The sequence below is a fragment of the Meriones unguiculatus genome, chromosome 6 (genome assembly GCF_030254825.1).
Source record: "Meriones unguiculatus strain TT.TT164.6M chromosome 6, Bangor_MerUng_6.1, whole genome shotgun sequence".
In the NCBI taxonomy this organism is placed as follows: Eukaryota; Metazoa; Chordata; class Mammalia; order Rodentia; family Muridae; genus Meriones; species Meriones unguiculatus.
This window is the reverse complement of record NC_083354.1, coordinates 51,370,558-51,391,065: the sequence shown is the minus strand read 5'-3', so window position 1 is coordinate 51,391,065 and position 20,508 is coordinate 51,370,558. Positions and strand designations below refer to the sequence as shown.

General features: G+C 48.2%; 1 protein-coding gene across 1 annotated transcript in view; it reads right to left on the bottom strand.

The window, feature by feature from the left end:
* The window catches only part of Esyt3 (extended synaptotagmin 3), a 42,888-nt gene extending 31,363 nt beyond the window's left edge, over window positions 1–11,525 (bottom strand). The window contains exon 1 of the mRNA XM_021636621.2: window positions 10,963–11,525. Coding sequence (XP_021492296.2) covers window positions 10,963–11,301 — 339 coding nt within the window. The 5' untranslated portion in view covers window positions 11,302–11,525. The remainder of the gene's footprint in view (window positions 1–10,962) is intronic.
* Window positions 11,526–20,508: the final 8,983 nt, after the last annotated feature.

Genomic DNA, 20,508 nt, shown 5'->3' with positions numbered 1-20,508 from the left:
CTGATCTGGAAGGCTGGCCACCGCACCTTTATCAGGAGTCCCCAGACATGGTTCTGATCTTGGTGGCTGGCAGGAAAAGAACAAGAAGGTGGTGTTCTCCTGATTGGGGTTGTGAGGGGAGTCTGCTTGGATCCCAGAATAGGAGGCAGCTCCTATTCTGCCTCTGCCTGAGACTCCAAATTCACCGTCTGGATCTCCAGCTCTCCTGGGTGACCCTACTGTCACTAAGCGCTTGTCCTCTGGGCCTCGGTTCTTTTACCAGGACTTGTCCAGGAAGGGCTGGAAGGCAAACCCTGGAGATTAATGCTATGGAAGGTGGGCTGCCCCTCCCCCCAGAACTGCCTTGGCAACGTGTAGCCAAGGACCTAGAGGAGCAGGGTTCTGGCCCTGATCTTCAGCCTTGGGTTTCTCACGGGGTGAGGCTAACGATTCCTGCTCTGTCCACACACATGATCCAGGGACACTGGAAGTGAGCCATTTCTAAGCGGGTTAGGGCTCTGGCCTGCTTCACTCCCAAAGAAACTTGTACACTATCTCAAACGATGCATCGAAGGCAAGAAGGTGTCCCTAAAATTGGCCTGGCACATGGCCCAAACTGCCAGGATCACTGCCGGGGTATGTGTGGAAGTCAGAAAGTCAAAGGACACCTTGGGGGACTTAGCTCTCCCCTTCCAACACGAGTCCCGGGAACCAAACTCATGACGTCGAGCTAGGCAGTGTACATCTGGCCACAGGCTGATGATTTTTACCGATGACATTTTGGCCAGAGACCAGCAGTAATGAGAGCTGGAGGGGAGAAACTAAAGCAAGCTGGGGTTCAAGTCAAATCCCCAAGCAGACAGAGCCCACCTTAGACACTATCTCCATGTTTAGGTAGAGATGTCTGAAACCTACTTAATGAAGACTTTAGGGACAATGATTCCAAAGCAGTGGGAAACAGGGCCCAGAGTGACAGTAAAATCCCATCATGAAGGGTCTAGGTTTGAGGGTATATGTCTCTATGAAGCTTTGGGCCACTGAGCTCTCTCAGGAGGCAGGATGCTGGATAGGACATCACTTACATTTTGGGGATACTATACAGGGAGAGCCTGCAAAGGCTCACCAGTGGCCCTCAGGCTGCCCTGTCTGGACTGGAGACCATACAGCCTGGGCTGATCCAGTGGCTTTTCTAAGAAAGCAGCCCCTCGATTTCACTCATTTTTTTTTTTTTCTCACAAGGAAGCGTAGCTCCTGCCTTTCCAAACCCTTTTGTTGTCAGGAGGCAAGTACTTAGCCATGAAAACTACTCCCGTCTTTACTTTCCGTTTTGAGACTAATCCAGGCTGGACTCAAGCTTGCTCTCCTGCTGCCTCACCCTCCTGAGTCCAGAGATTACAGGTGTGTGGCACGCCCGCCTGACGACTACTTTTAAATTGCCCCCTTTCTGCTTTAAATTACCCTGCGAAGCATGCTTTCAGGGAAATAATTGCTCTGCCAACCTATCGGGCACTATCCTGCAATCCACAAGCTCTTAATAACACACCCAGCTAGCAAACAGGTCTGAACCAGCTGGGCCCAGCAACAGAAAGACCGATCAGCTGGAACCCCAATACTGACCACCAGTGACCGATGCCCAGCGGCCTGCTAAGACTAAGGACTGAGAACTGTCCACAAAGTGGGCTTTCTCATACGTGATGTGTACATGCTATGTCTGTGCACGTATGTGCGCACGGGAGTATGTGCATATGTGTGGGGACCAGAGGTCAACACTGGGTGTCTTCCTCACCTTTTTAAACTTATTATTTTTAGTACTTAATTTATGTGCACCTGTGTGTGTGTGTGTGTGTGTGTGTTTGAATGCACACATGTACAAAGCATGCGTACAGGCCCCAATGGAGGACAGAAGAGGCATTGAGTTCCTTGGAACTAGAGTTATAGATGGCTATGGGCCTCCATGTGTGTGCTGGTCACTAAACCAGGGTCCTTCACAAGAGTAGTAAGCACTCTTAACCACTGAGCCATCTCCCGGCCCCAGAGCACGCAGTCCAGGCCTCAGTGATACTGTAAATTGCCAGAAAGGTCAATGATCTAGACCTGTGATTGACAATACCTAGAGGTTAAAAAAAAAAAAATTACCTTCTTGCTCATCAGACTAAAAAGGGCACTAAAATAATCGTCACTGAGGCTGATGAGACAACAGTGAAGAGGGCAAAAGTCTCTTTAAAAATCTTCATAAACTTTAAGTGGACATAGTATCAAACGGTCTTCTACATGTTTATCTTTGTACCCGTAGATGAGTAAAACTCTCAACCCTCATCAGAGAAACGTCCTGCAATACAGAGCAGTTAACACAGACTCACAACCGATCCAAGTGCTGAGAGGAAGTGGTGGTGGGGTTCTCAGTCATAAGTAGGACGGACATCTATAGCAAACCCCCTCAGCCCCAAGGTGCGGGGAACATCACAGAAGAAGGGGCAGGAAGGTTGTCGGAGTCGGCAGCTGGGGAGAACTGCTGCAAAAGCGGTGTCTTTTTGGACATGACAGGACCTACGGCCACCTGAATAAGACCTGCACGAGACCAAGGCAGTCCAAGCTCCCGTGTGGATGAGGAAGGGAGTCACAGACCCCAACCCTAGCAGAGGAGCTACAGGTAGCTGCAAGCCACTGGCGTAGGCAGAGTTAGTTTTCTCCAGGGGTACGGCCATGCCGTACACCTCATCAAAGAGCCTTCTTTTCGAAGCAGACGGAGACTACAAGAGAGACCCACAGCTAGTCAAGATGCAGAGAGTAAGTGATCACGGGATGCCCAGGCTCAAACGGGACATCTGTAACACAACCCCACACCCAAGGCTCAGGGAACATTGTAGGGGGGGGGGGGCGCAGAAAGACTGTAAGAGTCGAGGGACCAGCACTGCCTCATGACAGCTTCTTTCAGACAGCACAGGGATGTTGCTCCCACGCCTCTCAGAAATATGGCTGCCCACAGGAGAAAGACCACACCAATCGATAAGCCAACATGGTTAAGGGAAAAGTTCACAAAGCCGCAAACCTAGACAGAGGGCTGGGGGCAGTCAACGGCTGGCAATGGAGGGGAGCCGGTTGGGTTTGTTCCTTTTTTCTCTTTTCTTCTTTCAACAAGGAGACCCCAATCCTAAGGGGTCAGCCTTAAGCACATGCAAATGAGGACAACGCGAACTGGAATCAATAAGTTGTGTGTGTGTGTGTGTAGCAAAGTAAGTATAGACAAAAAGGTTCTGAATACAAGAGGAGGTGTGGGGTGGGGGAAGGACACGGGAGGAACTGGAGGGAAAAGAGAAGCAGATGGAAGGGAGGCAAATACGATGTGGTGATATATAAAATCCCCAGATTAGAAAAAAAAAGACCCATCAAGTTGGGAGGGGTCCATGCTAGGAGATCTGGTCTGGAAAGAGTTAAGAAAAAGCGGGACGTATATATGATAAAAATATATTGTACATATGTATGAAATTCTCAAAAGGGCAAATAAAAATATATGTTTAAAGTGTTCATAAGCTTTGATGTGAGTCTATACCAGGAAATTAGAAAAATTGCTAAGATCTATAAAGTACCTATGGTATCATTAGCTCAAGGGGCTTTTATTTTTATTTACTAATTTTATTTCTAGTTTTTAAATTTTTTTATGTGTGAGTGTTTTTCACACAAGCATATGAGTGCCTGGTGCCTTCAAAATTCAGAAGAGCGAGCCGCCATGTGGATGCTGGGAATTGAACCCAGGTCCCGTGAAAGAGCAGCCAGTACTCTTAACCACTGAGCCATCTCTCCAGCCCAGCAAACCTGAGGGCTGCTGGGGGCCGGGCCCTGAGCCAGGAGCTGAGGGAACAGAAATGAAAGAGCAGCAGCCTTGGCTCAGGAGGACAGTCAGTCTGGAGGAGAGTCAGACACACACTGGAAGTTACGAACCAGAGTCTGAGCCACAGTGGTAAGAGGGCATTGAGGGAGCCTCAGCCCAAGGAGCCAGCCGGAGGGCGATGCAGCGAGCTGGGCTGGAGGTAAGTTGTGGGAGACTCAGATCAGGAGGGGAAACTCATGCTGGCCACACAGGGGAGGGGATCTGTGTGAAAATACATCGGTGTTAAAGAAATGGTTAAGTAGCTGATGGTGTATTCATATCACGGAAAGCATAGTATTACTAGTACTCTTGGAGAATGTTCATAATAGGCTGAGACTATAATAGATAGTGGTGCTTGTAGAGAGCCTAGGCTTGCTCCTCAGCTCACAACCACTGTAACTCCAGCTGCAGGGGATTTGACATACCCCACTGGTCTCCAAGGGCATCAGGCATACACAGGGTGCACATACATTCACGAAAGCAAACTAAAGTAAAAATGAAATCTTCTTTTAAAAGAATATTTTAAAAAAATAAGGGAAGGTGTAAGTTCATTCTGCTTTTAACGTTCACATACAGTCCGTGCACAGAAGTGTGCACAAGCAGAACCATGTGCAAAGGACCCGTGTGTTTTGTCTTTGGTACCTTCCATGTGTTTTACAAGGCGAATTCATTTGCTTTTGTAGCTCAGAAAGCCAGATTTTGAACTAGTTCATAACAAAAGAATAACAGATGGTGGGTGGATACTTGAAAAAGCATTCGACACCTTTAGCCATTGGAAAAAGCAAATTAAAACTACTTCAGGGTCCCACTTTATGCTACTCAGAATGACGACCGTCAAGAAAACAAGTGACAAATGCTGGCACGTGAGGAGGTGGGGAAAGAGGAACCGTATTCACTGCCTGTGGGAGTGTAGACGCGTGCAGCCACTCTGTGAATTAGTAGGGAGGTTTCTTAGGTTAAAACACAAAACCAACTATCTTGTGAGCCAGCTGTACCTCTCGGATCTATACCGGAAGAACTCTAAGACGGCAGACCACAGAAACCCTTGCACATCTGTGTCCACAGCTGCACTGCTCACCACAGCTGGAAAATGGAATCGGCAAGAAGAACAGAGAAGGAAAAGGTGGAACATATGTGTGTATACAGCCATATAGAGAGATAAAATCTAGGTATTTGCAGGCCGGCATTGGGAACCATGATGTTACATGAAATAAGCCGGAATCGGACAAACGCCACAGCTCCTTTCGCATGTGCAACCTAGATTTAAAATTAGACATAGGATATATATAAATGTATATATTTGTATATGTGGTCATGAAACCAGAAAGGGGATCATGAGAGGGAAGGAAGAGATCTTAAGGGAGGGGGGAAGGGGAAGAATGGCTGATAGAATATACATGACATGAAGACAGGGGTGCCAGAAGTAATGAGCCAATGAGAGGGGAGTAAGGACAGCACGAGAAGGCAGAGGGGAAGGGAAATGATGAGAATAAAGTACATGACATCCATATATAAAAATGCCACAATGTATTCTAACCTTAAAATTTGAAAAATAAGTAAAAATTTGAAGAGGGGATTTTTTTTTTTTTTTTTTTTTTTTTTTTTTTTTTTTTTTTACTTAAAAATAAATGTGTGCAAAGGGATGGGGTGGGCGATTATGGGATTCTGAAATGGTCCAGAGGAGTTCCTTGATTTCAAGGACACGTGACACATAGGTATATGTAGGACAGGAGTGGCCCTGACTTGCTGCAGAGGTAAGTGTGAGGCCTGGGCCCTGGGTCCCTGTGAGACAGAGGGAATTCCAACCTCATATTCTCAGCTGGAGTTCAGGGTGCGTAAAACAAACAAACAAACAAGCCACATTTCTTTGTCTCTGTAATAGGTTCCATGGGGTTAGGGGATGGGACAGCTTAATCCTCGCTTTGGGTTCCTGTGAGCAGCTCTCTACTGAAACCCTGTTCTCTCAGAGGTCAGGGAACCGTGGGGCTCAGAGGGCAAGAGAAGCTGAGCATGGAGAAGATAAAGACGAGGATGCTAGAGTCTGGATGTGAAGTATCCCTGGAAAGGCTCAGCCTCCCTTGCAGCAGCATTCAGAGGCGGAGCTTTGAGGAAGTGACTAGATCCTAAGGGTTCTGACCTCCTGAATGGATTAATCCCTGGTAGGGTGACAGCATTGCTGGAAGGTGATGGAACCATTAGGAGGTGGGGTCTGGCTGGAGGAAGCAGATGACTGGAGGCCTAAAGGGTGTATACTGTGAAGCCTAGGGCACTTGCTCCCATGCCAAGATGTAGTCCCCAACCTTTAGCCTGAATTCCGTGGATTTGGCCAACTTCTGCCAGAAAAGCCTTCGTCTAATAATTGTTTCTCTTAAGGTTTTTGTCGCAGTGATAAAACTATCACGGAAAGGCGGGCTAGGGTCCCCAGCCCCCGTTCACCAACACAGCTGGTTTGTCATCCTCATGTTGTGACCCTCAGAATTCTTCAGGAGGGAACTCCTACCTCCCTAAGTCACTGGGACATTCGCACACAAGTGCCGCCCCTGCTTGCTTCTGAGGTACTGTGACAGGCGCTAAAGGAAACTGGCAATTGGCTTCCATTCCATTCTGTCCAGTGGGGAGAGGCCTGCGACACAGGAGGGCAGGGGCTGTTCCCACCCATGGGACTAATCTCCACTTACCGCGTGACTTCCTGGTCACTCAAGTCTTTGGGCACCAGAGCTTGTCCCGGACACTCCTGTCCAAGCAGGAATCAGGATTTCTAAATGAAGCCATGGGCAATCTCAAGTGAATTTGAATCTTGTGAGATACGGTCCTAGAGTCCACATCCTTTTTAAGATTTTTTTTTTTTATTTCATGTGCATGAATGGTTTTGTCCGAATGTACATCCACATGCCACATTATGTACCTGTTGCCCCGGGAGGTGGTGAGCCTCCATGTGGGTGCTGGGAATTGAACCCACTCTGCCGACTCTCCGGCCTCTAGAATCCGCATCTTAAGTGGCCAAACCTGTGGGAGGTTTTGGGTCGAATCCCCACCTTTACCACAGTCCTCATCCCCCTGCCATAGAGGCTCTGCTTCCAGGAAGCTTTCCTGGGCTATCCCCCACTTGCTTCAGATCCCTCCCTGTCTAAACATCCTGGGTGTCTGCTGTGTCCTGGAATAGACTGTTCTCATGGGCCCATGGCCCCACTCTGCGCAGCGTCTCCTCAAGGGCAGAGACCACAGACACCTACCTCTGTGGCTCATGCTACAGAACTGTGCCGCACATCTTGCCAGCCCTCTGTAAATGTTTGGTGACTGGGCAGAGGATGAACACACAGATGCCTAAAATCCCTGTGCTGGGCTTGGAGGAACTGGGCTTGGAGGAAAAGGACGCCCACGCCCTGTCACACACACTTATTGCCCAATCCTGGCCTAGCACACTGTAAGTCCATGAAACATCACCGAGACATGGAACAGGAATACAAAGGACATGACTTTGCCATGCCTCCTCCTCTCTCCTGAGGTGAGTCCAACTCTAACCTGAGTGTCATGACGTCTTAGAGCTATGGGCACCTCGAGATAGGAAGTTCTCCCTGGTTCCACACGTGAGCTCATTTGACGGTGGCCAATCTCACTGCATTAACTTCCTCTAATTAACAGAACCGTCAGTGAGGACAGAGCGGGAGTGATGGGTTCTAGAAGGGTCACTGCTCCTCCCACAGTAAGAACAGCTGATGGTCAGTGCCAGAAAAGGCAGTGCTCAGGCCCTAGTTGGCTGCCTGAGTGGCTGGCAGGGCTACTGCTGCTGCCTCCACAAGTCTATCACTTTGAGCGGGTGGGTCACCTTCCCTGGCTCCAGTCACATGGAGGGTAAGAAAGGTTTGGGACCAGATCCTGGGTGGCAGGTGTGAAGCCAGAGAAAAGCTGACTAGGGTTGGTTCACGGCTGAAAGGACTCTCCCAGTGAGCCTCTCCTGCAAGTTCATTGTTTTCAGAGAGGTTCGGAAGTCCTGAAGCAGCTATGCCCTGGTGAACGCTCCAAGACCCCCACGTCTACACCTTCTCCCTCTTCACATCAGCATCAGCTGCCAGCAGTTCTCCAAGCTTAACTGTCCCCAACAAAGGCTGCTGGTTGATTGCTATCAGCTGGCAGTAACAAGCTGGGCTAAACCCAAAACCAGAGATGGACAAACTGCCAGTACTTCCCACAATTCTTTCCACTCTCTACCCTGCCTCAGGCTGTTTGCCTACCAACCAGCCGGCTCTCATCCCTCACACAACCCATCAGACTGGAGCCAGGGAAGGCGTTCACCAGTCTTCACTCTTTGACAAAACAGAGCCAAGGTAAATACCTGATAAATAAGGCCAATGAATGGCTCAGTGAATGCCCTGGGGAGGGGAGGGGTTGTTGAGGTGAAGGTCCACTCCTGTGCTACGCAGGGGACTGGGGCATGGAAGCAGCAGGTGCTGACCCCATGGAGAGTCTTGAGCGCAGAGCAAGACGGCCCAGCTCTGAAGGCCGGTGGGTGAACACTCACCGTAGCTCTGAAACCCTGAAACGACAGAGCAGGCCCAGCAAGAGCCTGGCAGAACGAGGGTTCCCCGGAGGCTCTCTGTGCACCCTCCCACTTCTTCCACTCCAATCAGCTCCCAAAGGACACATTTGCTACTGGGAGACTTGATCATTAGCCTGACAGCAGGAAAAGGTCCTCAGGGGGTTTAGAAGACTGAGCAGCATAAAGCAACAACTTTTACTGGACTCTCAGCAAGTGCTGTACCTTGGTTGTTTTGTTTTGTTGAGAAAGTGTCCTAGGCTGGCCTCAACTACTACTTGCACTGAATTCCTGATCATCTTGCCTCTATTTCTAGGGGCCTCTATTTCAGAGTCATATAGGTGTGCCTGGCTCTGAACTTGGGGTTTTCAAATATTCACCTCTTTACAACCAGCACATGGAAGAAGAGCTCTTGGGAGTTAAGCCAGTGGTGTCAAGGTCTCTCTAAATGTTTGCGTGTTATCCTCCACACTGCAGCCAGGGCTCCATCAGTCACTGGGCTTCTAAGTAGTATGTGTTCCTATTCTGAGGCAGAGAGAGGGCAGAAGATTCAACCACAAGGGCCCCAGCTTTCCTACCTCGTCCTGCACAAGGCTGGTCAAAAGGCTACATTTGCACCAAGCTGTGCATCCTTCCCAGGTATTCATGGGAAAAAGTACCCTCTTTAAACTTGTTTCCCAGGGACCCCAGGCGTGGTAATTACCACCCAGATAGTATCCTCCCTCTCAAGGCCACAGGCAGCTACAGCCTTTCTCCATCATGCTTCTCAGCTCCGCCTGCTGTGCCCAGGTTCAAATAATTTCCCCAGGTGGGTTCTCTACCCCCTGCTTATTCCTTCCTTCCTTCCTTTCTGCAGCGTCTTCTGAAATCTTGCACTGGCACCTCACAAGGGCTACAGCCTGCAGAGTCTGACTGCATCTCCTTCATGCCTGCCTTCTGGGCAGTGCCCATCGACTCTGACCACACATGTTCGACAGGCCGAGCACACCCTGGTCCTCAGGGCGCCCAGCCCACTCCTCTAGGCTGTGTTCACAAGCCCTCTAGAAGGCAGGTGGCTGTGGTCTAGGGACAACCTGATGTGAAAATCAGTGAGGTGTCCGTTGTAGGCCTCTGACCCCCTGACTGGACTCTATGCAACTTCCTGTTTCTAACTTTCCCCAAGACCTCCATAACAATCCCCTGTGTGTACCAATCTCCCTCTTGAGACTGGCATCCCTGAGCGATACCATCGCCTTCCTCTCAGTGTGGTCCACAGCCGGCCGGATCACACCTGTTCCCGCGGCTTCTACTCCAGGAATGTACTCACTAACGTTTCACGGCGTGTACCCTTATCAGCAAGCATTCGGCTCCCCCATCCACCCAAAGACATGTACTCCCCTGTACCAAGCACCTTAGTGCTTTGGGGTAAGCCGAACCTCCTCTCCCAAAATTGACATGTTCTATCTCCCAGGACCTCAGCACGTGACTGCATGTAGAGGCAGTCTTGACAGATCTAATTAAGTTAAAACAAGCTCATTAGAATGGGCCTGAACCCCGCAATTGGTGTCCCTGTAGGAAAAAGAAACGCTTGGGCGCAGCCGCATAGATGGAGGAGCACGTGAAGGCAAGAAGTCATCCACAGGCAAGCAGAGAGAGCGCAGCGGCCTCAGAAGAAATGGACCCACAGATACCTTGGTCCTGAACTCATCATCCACAGACTATGAGACACTAAGCTTCTGTTACTCAGGCCACCACGGATGTGGTACTTTGCTGTGGTGGCCTCAGCAAACTACACTGCAAGACTTAATTTCCAAGCAAGATCGATCGGCCATTCTAACATTCTCTCAAACCCGGCTTTACAAGCTACTCTCACAGGCGGGTGTGATACATTGAATGCAGCCTGGTTTTAGAGGGCAGGCCACATGCAAAACCCGCAAGCCAGGGCAAATGAGGAGTCTGGGCCCCTCTGCCTATCTCCCCACGTGACTCTGAGAAGCAGGAGCCCCCAGCACCAAAAGGCGCAGGCCTGTCACACACCAACCCTCGGAAATGGTCAACGTTTGTGAAACGTCCAATCCTAAGGACTGCCAGCGTCCCTGGGTCTCCACCCGAGGAATTATGCTGGGGGACGCGGGGGGGGGGGGACCCAGAACTTGCTTGTAAGTGAATCAGGTGGGGTTCTCGGGACCAGATGCATTAGAGAAACCATAGCCAGGCCGGCCACCACCAGGACGCTTTTTTTGTCCTTTGACTGAGCATCCCCCGTGGCGTAAGGAGGGAGGGGACAGTTGTCCACGCAGCATCCCAACCAGCCACCTCCAGCCCGGTGGGGCATTCCTGCCAGCCCCCTGCTCCTGTCAGTGCTGTGTGTATCCATCTATGCGTCGCTCGCTCCCTGCGCTAGCTCAACAGGCGGGTGGAAGAAGAGCCCTCTGTTTCCCACGCGAATAACTCTGAGCAGTCCAGGGCGCCCAGTTTCTCTCCGCGGTGTGTCCCGCCCCGGACTTTTCTCTGAGGCCGGACCCTTACACGAAGCCCGGGAGTGCGCCCCAATTCCCCCATCAAAAGCCCACAGCCCTCCGCCCGGCCCGGCTCGGCTCACCCAGGCCGGCAGGTGCTGGCCCCGCAGCTCGCGGCTGATGAACTCGCGCTCGTGCTCCAGGAATTCGAAGGCGGCCTCCAGGCGCCCCAGCTTCCCGCGGCGGTTCCGGCGCCACCACATCCAAAGCAGGGCGCCGAGCAGCAGCCAGGTGATGCTGAGCCCCAGGTAGCCCGCCAGGTAGACGGGCGCCAGGTAGAAGAGCACGCGCGCCACATAGCCGTAGAGTTCGGGCAGCAGCTGGCCCGACAGGCGCGGCTCGGGGAACCGTGGACGCTGGCCTCTCTCCGGAGCGCCTGGATCCTGGGGCGCGCCCGGGGCGCGCGGCTCCTCCGCCTGCATCTCGCGGTCGCCGTCTTGTCCTCTTCAGAAGCTTCACCGCAGCTCAGGTTGGAGCACCCCCTATGCCTGCTCGCATCTGTCTTCAGGGCACGAGGACTTCGCTGCCCGGCGGCTCCTGCTCTGCCAAGCCTCTCCGCGCTGGGAGCTCGGGTTCTCCCGGCCCCGGACTTCGGAGACTGGGAATAAGGCCAGCTGGGTGGAGCTCTGGCAAGCAGGAAAATCCGGAAGTCTCCGCCACCAGGGGCGGGCCCAGGTGAAAAGGGGCGGGGCCAGCCTAGAGAGCACCCTGAGACCCCAATGTCGGACAGAGCTGTCAACAGGACGGGTATGCAGTGGCCAATTGGGATGGGATATGCCCTGCTCTATGCTTGGGTCCAACTGACTTATCCTGGATAAACATCACCTAAAACCTGCTCCTTCCAGTATTACCTGGACTTTTCCCAGGGAATTCCATGCCCATCACAAACCAGGCCAGTACCAGGGTGGACCCGACCCTGAGTCTGGGAGTACAAGCTGGTCCTTAGTGTGCGATACTGTTCTTCCTTAAGCCACCTGTTAAGGCTGGACCCAGCCTCTAGCACAGCCGAGCTGATCTTAGGGACCCTTCTGTACTCCTCATTCTCAGCACCAGTTTCAAAACCCTCTCTGCAGGGGGATCCGTCAGCGCCCTTCCCCACACCATTACACTGGGAGCTTCCCGGAACCTGGCTGTCTTCACTCACAAGTCATTAGCTCTCTCTTGGTGCACACAGAGAGGGCAAGTGACCCGTGAGTGGAAAAAAGAAAGGGGAAGCAAGCCATGAGGTGCAGCCCACCGCTTCCCCGTAACCCTGACTGTCTGTACAATCGGACCGAGAGGAGTGCGGCTCCCTAACTTCAGACAGCGCCTCGCCCTGTGAATAGCACATATACATTGTAGGTGCTCATACAAGATTTCATGGCCATGACCAGATGATGAGACAGCTGACGGCAATACAGGCTGGGTTCAGAGTAATTACATTCTCTTACTTGGATCTAGTTACAGTGTTCCATGAAGGTTTTCTGGGAATTGATCACAGCACACTACAGGGAGAACCAAGCCTTCCAGACCTAGTGCCTGCACTTTGAGAGCTCATCACGCCATACACCAGCTCCTCAGAAAATGACAGCTCGAATGGTGATTGGCTGCTGTTACATTTGAGGAGTAGCCTCCAAAAAGCTAAGGTCCTAACCCTTGTTGAAGGAGAATTCTCTTACTTAGAAATAACCATCAGGCTAGAATATGATGAACTCTAAATCCAATGACCAGTACCCTCTTAATAAAAGGAGAATCTGGGGGTGGGGGAAAGATTCAGTCAGTGAAGTGCCTACTGTACAGACAGGAGGACCTGAGTTTAGAGTCTCAGCTTTTGTGTATAAAATTGGGCACAAGCAGCACAGCTGGGGTTGAGCAAGACAGGTAGGTCCTGGGAGCTCAGCCAGCCTAGCCAAAATCCCGAGTTTCAGGCTCATTGAGAGAACCTGACTCAATGAAATAAGAAGATAGGAGAGCAGGAAAAGGTAGCGCATACCCTTAACCCCAGCCCTCCAGAGGCAGAAGCAGGCCGATGTCTGTGAGTTCAAGGCCAGCCTGGTTTACACAGTGAGTTCCAGACCAGCAGGGAGAAATAGTGAGACCCTATCTCTAAAATACATAAATAAATAAATAAACAAACAAATAAATAAATGTGCAAAGTGATCAAGGAAGACAACTGAAAAGGACTTTTTGCTTTCACAGGCACACAGACACATACCTGCATGGGCAAACATATGCACACACACAAACAAACAAACAACTACATACTGCACACTAAACACACCACACACACGAAGGAAATTTGTTCCTACAGACAGAGGAAATAATGAAAGGGAAGCCACATGGAGACTAAAGTTAGAAATGGAGTTATGCAACTACAAACCAAGGAATGGATGGTGGCAGGCCAGCATAAGATGAAAAGTCAAAGAAGGAGACTCTGGTTTCAGACTACCAGGTTCTTAAAACAATATTTAAGGTACCTAAATCATGTGACTTTGCAGCACTGTCCTCTTCAAAGTGCATAGCCACTTACCAGCTGCAAAGGCCTGGCCCACACGCCAGAGAGTCTGGATGAACGGGATGGAGAAGATGCTGTCTCCACAGAGGACACAGTAACTGTTGGTAAGGAAAAGAACAGTGAAGCCTATGGCGTGAGATAGAGAAGCAGCAGCAGAGGGCAGCTTTGGCCAGGGTGGCTTGGAAATGGTTCCTCTTGGAGCTGGCCCTTGAGTTCAGAACTGAAAACAAAAGATGAGTGAATGTGTAGATACGATTCCACCATTTATAAAACCCCTAGTACCTTGTCAAATTGTCTCTCCTTTGGAACACAAAGATAAACATCCACTGTTACATGTGTCATGGGCTTGCTTCTTTGTGGTGTCCTCACTGTCAGGCTTCCTTGAGGACAGCCTCTGCGAGTGACACACCTTTGTGTCTCAGTGCTGGGGTGTCAGCTTGACTCTGGAGTGGGCTTGAGAAGAACAGCCTGCACTCAAAGGGTTAAATCAAAGCTCAGGCACTTCTGGACTCTGGGATTGTGGAAAAAGACCCATGATTCTTAGCTGCTTTACTTCCTCATCCTTAAGATGGAAATCATTATAATGCTTGAGTCATAGGGTGTGTGTGTGTGTGTGTGTGTGTGTGTGTGTGTGTGTGAGTGTGTGTGTGTGTCCAGTAAGACATACTGTATGTTAAAGCACACTGGGAATACTGGCCCAGCTGAGGATGTCAGCAGGGGAAAAATATACTTCTGTCTGCATTGTCTGACTTTTAAAACAGGAACCGGTTTGTGTACAATTTTCACAATTTTTAAATTGAGTTAAAGTACACAAAATTTAACCACTTTTATCTGTTTTGTTTGAGATAGTCTCCTGAAGCTCTGTCTGGCCTTGAACTTTCCTTGTAGCTGAAGATGACCTCAAATTCCTGCTTCTGCCTCCGATGGCTGGATTACAGGAGCGCACCACCGAAATGGGCTTATGCTGTGCTCTCCAGAGGATGGGGGTGGGGGTCAAACCTAGCCCTTCCTGTGTCCTACACCTTCAGCCTTTAAACGCCTTTACCTGATGTACCGGGCACGTGAGCTGTGCTATAATCATAAGCAGCACCCGATCTCCACAACTGTTTTTATCTTGCAAATCTAAAAATGTATACCCATTACAAAAACATATCCTCATGCACCCCATTGTCCAGCTCCTGGGTAACACTACTTTCTGTCTTTGGGCCTCTGACTGGGCTATGGGCCATGTACTAAGAGGAGCCATGCAATGCTTTCTCTCTTCTGTGACTGGCTTGCTCTGCTTAGCTCAGAGTTCATTCACACAGTACTACGTGTTAAGACATCCTTGTTATCCTGTTTTGTGTTCTGAGACGGGTTTGCCTAGATAGCCCAGGCTGGCTTCAATCTCCTGGTTTTAGGACATCCTCCCACCTCAGCTTCCAGGGTAGCTCGGACTCCAGGCAACCCCAACTACACTCAACTACACTCCCTTCTTGGTTTATTATTATTATGTTCTGGCCTTCCTTCTGAAGGCTAATGGTTTCAGTAAACTAATTGTAGCTTTCTCACCCCACGTGCCTAGCGAATGTAAATTTGTTCTAGTCTCTTCAATTCAGGGGCTAAAATAACTATTGAGGTTTCTCCTGTGGCTAGGTTCAAACCAGAGTTCGGTCAGCAGCCCCCGTGAGCAGCGGAGAATCTGTGTGGGGTCCTCTCACACACGGGTGTCAGAGATGGGTCTTTCCATTTCACACTGTCTAGGTTTCTTTGTGTTTGCCAGTCGAAGCCTGCTACACAGCTGAAGGTTGCTCCTCAGATCCCTGCATAGCTGTTTAGATACCCAGTTCTGTCCCATAGATCCTCCCAGGGCTGTGGACAGCAGTGGGATTAGTTGCGTCCAGGGGAGAAGGCCTTTGGGCCTCAGGTAATCCACACAGACACAGAAACTTCTCTCCCTGGGTGTCCCAGTCTGTACCATCACCAAGTTCTGAATGCTAGCACTGGGAGACCTGCACACTGCCTCTGCAGGACAAGGGTGGGGTAAAAAATGGGAAATTCTGTCCTTGCTGCCCTCCTGTCAGCCAGCAGGTGCCCACTGCAGATGTCCACATGGGCAGAAAGTTCTACTTCTGGTCCCAGGATCCAACTTGAATTTGAGCCTATTTCTCACATTCAACTGTTTTGATATGTATAGGACGTGAAGATTTTCTTTTTGAAAAAAATCAGTTATTCTTTCCAAATAAATTATGGAGTTGTTTTCAAGGAAGTTTTAAACCTGCCTGAGTCTCACCCTGTGCTGGCATGGATGTTACAGTGCTCTTGTTTCGGGTCTGTGGGCTCTGTACTAATATTTGTTTTACAGTCTTGTAGATTCATTGTGATCTGCTCCTTTGTCTCCTTTATCAGGCTCACTAAGGGCTCTTAAGTAACAAAATTTTGGTTTCCTCCTTCCGTTGTATGTCTATTAAGGTTTGATCACACTGGCTTCTATTTTATTTTCTTTCTCTGGTTGAGGTGTCATTGTTAGTTGTTGTTGAGATAGAAATTAAAATAATTTTTTATTAAATTTTTATTTTTTATATTAATTGCAGTTTATTCAGTTTGTATCCCAGCTGTAGCCACCTCCCTCATTCCCTTCCAATCTTACCCTCCCTCCCTCCCTCCTTCCTCTCTTCCCATGCCCCTTTCCAAGTTCACTGATAGGGGAGGTCCTCCTCCCCTTCCATCTGACCCTAGCTTATCAGGTCTCCTCAAGACTGGCTGCATTGTACTCCTCTGTGGCCTAGCAAGGCTGCTCTCCCTTCAGTAGGGGGTGATCAAAGAGCCAGCCACTGAGTTCATGTCAGAGACAGACCCTGTTCCCCTTACTAGGGTACCCCACTTGGAGGTTAAGCTGCCATGGGCTACATCTGTGCAGGGGTTCTAGGTTATATCCATGAATGGTCCTAGGTTGGAGTATCAGTCTCAGAAAAGACCCCTGTGCCCAGATTTTTTGGTTCTGTTGCTCTCCTTGTGGAGCTCCTGTCTTCTCTAGGTCTTACTATCTCCCCCTTCTTTCATAAGATTCCCTGTACTCTGCCCAAAGTTTGGTTATGAGCGTCAGCATCTGCTTTGATACCCTGCTGGGTAGAGTCTTTCAAAGACCCTCTGTGATAGGCTCCTGTCCTGTTTCCTGTTGTCTCCTTCTTCCAGTGTCCATCCTCTTTGTCTTTCTGAGTGAGGATTGATCATCTCACCCAGGGCCCTCCTTCTTGCCTAGCTACTTTAGGTGTACAGATTTTAGGATGTTTATCCTATATTATATGTCTAATATCTACTTATAAGTGAGTATATACTGTGTGTCTTTCTAATTAAAATAATTTTTAACCTATCTTCTCTTAAGACATTTGCATTTAGAACACTAGACCTCCCTCTAAGCATAGGTACAACTGCATTCTACAAGATTCCAACACAACATATCGTCAACATTTATTAATATTATATTGTATGGCTCAGTATAATAGTCCATCCTCATAATCCCAGCACCCAGGGAGCTGAGGCAGGAGGACCCTATATCAAAGAAAAGTATGAAGAGTGTTACATAAGCATTTTCTATCTGTATATTTATTACCTGTTTATTCTATTATTAAATATAATTTGCTCATAATAAAATACACAAATAATAAAGTATACACTGATCAACTTTCACCAGTTTTAATAGCTATTCACATACCAAATGTAAATCTAGATACATAGCATAGGAATCAACTCAGCAAGTCACATAAAACTCATGCTCAGAGGTAAGTACTCTTCTGAATTCTTTTTAAAAAAATTAAAATTTTACTTATCATTACTATCATGTGTTTGGTATGTTTGTATATGTGGGGGTTTTTGCTGGGTTTCATTCCCTTGATACAAACTAGAATCACCTGGGAAGAGTTGAGGAGTTGACTCCATCAGGTCGGCCTGCGGGCATGTCTGTGAGGGAATTCTCTTGATTGCTGGTTGATATGGGAATATCCATCCCTCTGTGGGTGGTGCCACCCACAGGCAGGTGTCCCTGGGTTGTATAAGAAAGCAAGCGGAGCAAACCAGTAAGGGGGTTGCACCGGACATGAATGCCCCCTCCCATAACTCCAAATAGAAAATGCTGGGTTGCCCCCGTGACAGGCACACCCAGATGTGGACCCTGTGTGCAGCAATGGAGGCAGCTTTCCCAGCAGGCCAGTAAGGAAAACGCAGGGTCCACAGCTGGGTAAAGGATGTAGGTGACTTCCCCCCACCCCTGACTACAGCAGAGCTCTTTCAGGAACTGTGAATGCTAGTCACTAGGGAGAACATTTCCGGTTCAGCTCCAGCTTGATTTCTCTGTGCCCTGCTAGAAAAGCACGCGGTTTCTTCAGCATCAGATCCTGGTGGGCAACAAAGAGCAGTGCCAACGTCCTGCATTGTCTTATGGTCCTCTGAGCCCGTCTTGAGCAATGACTCATAGAGAGGAATCTTACAAATGACACTAGGACTTGAGGTTACTAACTTTCGGCCTCTGGGAGCAGCATTATGTGTTTATGTAGAGTACTTCCACTCACACTCATGTATGTATAGCTACAAAGTAGTCAGTTTTCACACGTCCTCACACAACCTTGGCTTTAGTTACCCTTCCCTCCCATTCCCTCTTCCCCCCTCCATCTTCCCCGTTCCACTTTAAATCTTCCCCTATATTCTACCCTTTTTTCATATCAAGTGTATTTTACTATCTCCCTTCTCCAACTACATGAGGGCTCTTCTCATGCTTACTTCCTGGCCTCTCCTACTTCCCTCCACAGATATATAAAGAAGCTGAAACTAATATTGACATTAAGAGAGAACAATAAAGGAAAAAAAAAACTGAATTTGTAGCTGGAAACTTCTCAAACAGGAAACAGCAGGCCCCGGAAGGTTTTATTCATGTAGTCTCCAAAACATTTTTTTTTTTTAAGAATTTGTTTTTATTTTATATGTAGGAGTGTTAGTTTGCATGCATGTCTGAGCATCACATATGTGATGGAGACCAGAGAAGGACATTGAATGCCCTGGAACTGGAGTTACAGGTGGTTCTGAGCCACCATGTGGGTGCTGAGAATCAAACCTGAGTCCATCCTACACTCTTAACTCCTGAGCGTCTTTTAAAAGAAAGACCCATATATGCTTTTTCAGAACAACACCCAACTCATTTCGTAAGGGCAGTGTTAACTTAAAGTCAAGACTACATAAATATATTACTGGAAAAGAGAACACTACAGACCAATATTCCTAATGAACATAGTTGCAGATTTAACTAAAACTGTGTGTGTATGCATATGTCTCTGTCCTTCTAGCTGTTAATTTATGAGTATGTCTGTTTGTACAACACATGCATGCCCCGTGCCTTTAGAATTCAGAAGGAATCAGACTTCCTAAAAGTGGAGTTAAACAGTCGTGAGCCACCTTGTAGGTGCTAGGAACTGAACACAGGTCCCCTGGGAGAGCAGCAAGTGCTTGTAGCCACTGAACCATCTCTCCAGTCCTCTCTTTTCAACAACTGATTCTTACATCTGATGTTTATCGTTTCAAATTCTGGCTTGTTGTTGTTTTTTTTTTTTTTTAATTCTGTTTTGTTTTGTTTTTAGTTTGAATTGAAATGTTCTTGGGCCAAATTTTAATAGTATCAAGAACATCTTTTTTTTTGTGTGTAGGTTTCACAAACATTGTCACAAAAACTGTGTTCATTACATAGCAGAATAATAGTTCTTAAACAGTCAGCTATCCCGGTGTTTTCGATCTAGCCGGCAGTTATCAACCATTGGAAAACACGTATCTCTGACTGTCTTAGGAACGGAGACATCACTCCTCTATGAAATTAAAGTTGTGAAGCAGCGGTGAAAATAATTTTCTGGTTGGAGTCACTGCAACACGAGGAACTGTATTAAAGGAAGGTTGAGAACCACTCATCTAAGCAGTTAGAGATGATCAGTTTTCCGTCTTCTATGTGCTTCTCTGGATTTTAAAAACAAAAGTGATATTGTTGGTTTGGGATAACTTTGTCTTTGAATTTGTAAGCAGTTTTCTTTTTTTATTATTCTTATTTTCTCTAGGGTTTTATGTTAGCATCATATACCTAAATATAATTCTCCTGACAGTTATGCATATAAATCCAGGATTTAAAAAATCGTCTTGATACCAGGCTGTACTTGCATGCCTATAGAGCCATCTGTGGTTCAGATGGCTTCCTGGTGAGCACCAGGGAGCAACTCAACTGTCCCCACTACCCCTCAAGCCCACCTCTGTGTGTGCTCTTCTCCCCTGGAAGAAATTGTGGCCACCTTTCAGAGATCTACAAACTTTTCTGGTTTAAGAACAGTTTCATTTCAATAATAAAGATAGTAATGAAGTCCTATTTTCAATCTAATTTAAAATTCATAACTTCCATTTGATTTAAATTTTCTCTCTCCTCCTGTACCACCATCAGCTCAGAAATATGCGATGGGTACAGTGGCTTCAACTCATTTCTAAGTATTGTTTGGGAGGCTGCATTAGTCATGATTCTCTGGAGAAACTGAACCAATCATGTATAGAAATCCATGATCAGAAATTGGCTAGTGTGATCAAAAGGCCCAAGAGACTTTTCTTTTAAATTCTTTATTAATTACACTTTATTCACTTTGTATCCCCCTGTGGTTCCCTCCTTCCTCCTGTCCCAATCCCTCCCTTCCTCCACCCTCTGCATGCATGCCCCTCCCCAAGTCCACTGATAGGGGAGGCATTCTTTTCCTTCCTTCTGATCCAGTCAATTCGGTTTCATCAGGAGTGGCTGCATTGTCTTCTTCTGTGGCCTGGTAATGCTGCTTCCCCCTCAGGGGGAGGTAATTAAAGAGCAGGCCAATCAGTTCATGTCAGAGACAGTCCCTGTTCCTATTACAATGGAACCCACTTGGACACTGAACTGCCATGGGCTACATCTGAGCAGAGGTTCTAGGTTATCTCCATGCATGGTCCATGGTCGGAGTATCAGTCTTAGGAAAGACCCCTGTGCTAAGATCTTTTGGTTCTGTTGCTCTCCTTGTGGAGTTCCTGTCCTCTTCCCAAGAGACTTTTGATCTTCCATCTGCAACCTAGGAACCCAAGAAATCCAGGTGTGTAGTTCAGTTTGAGTCTAATG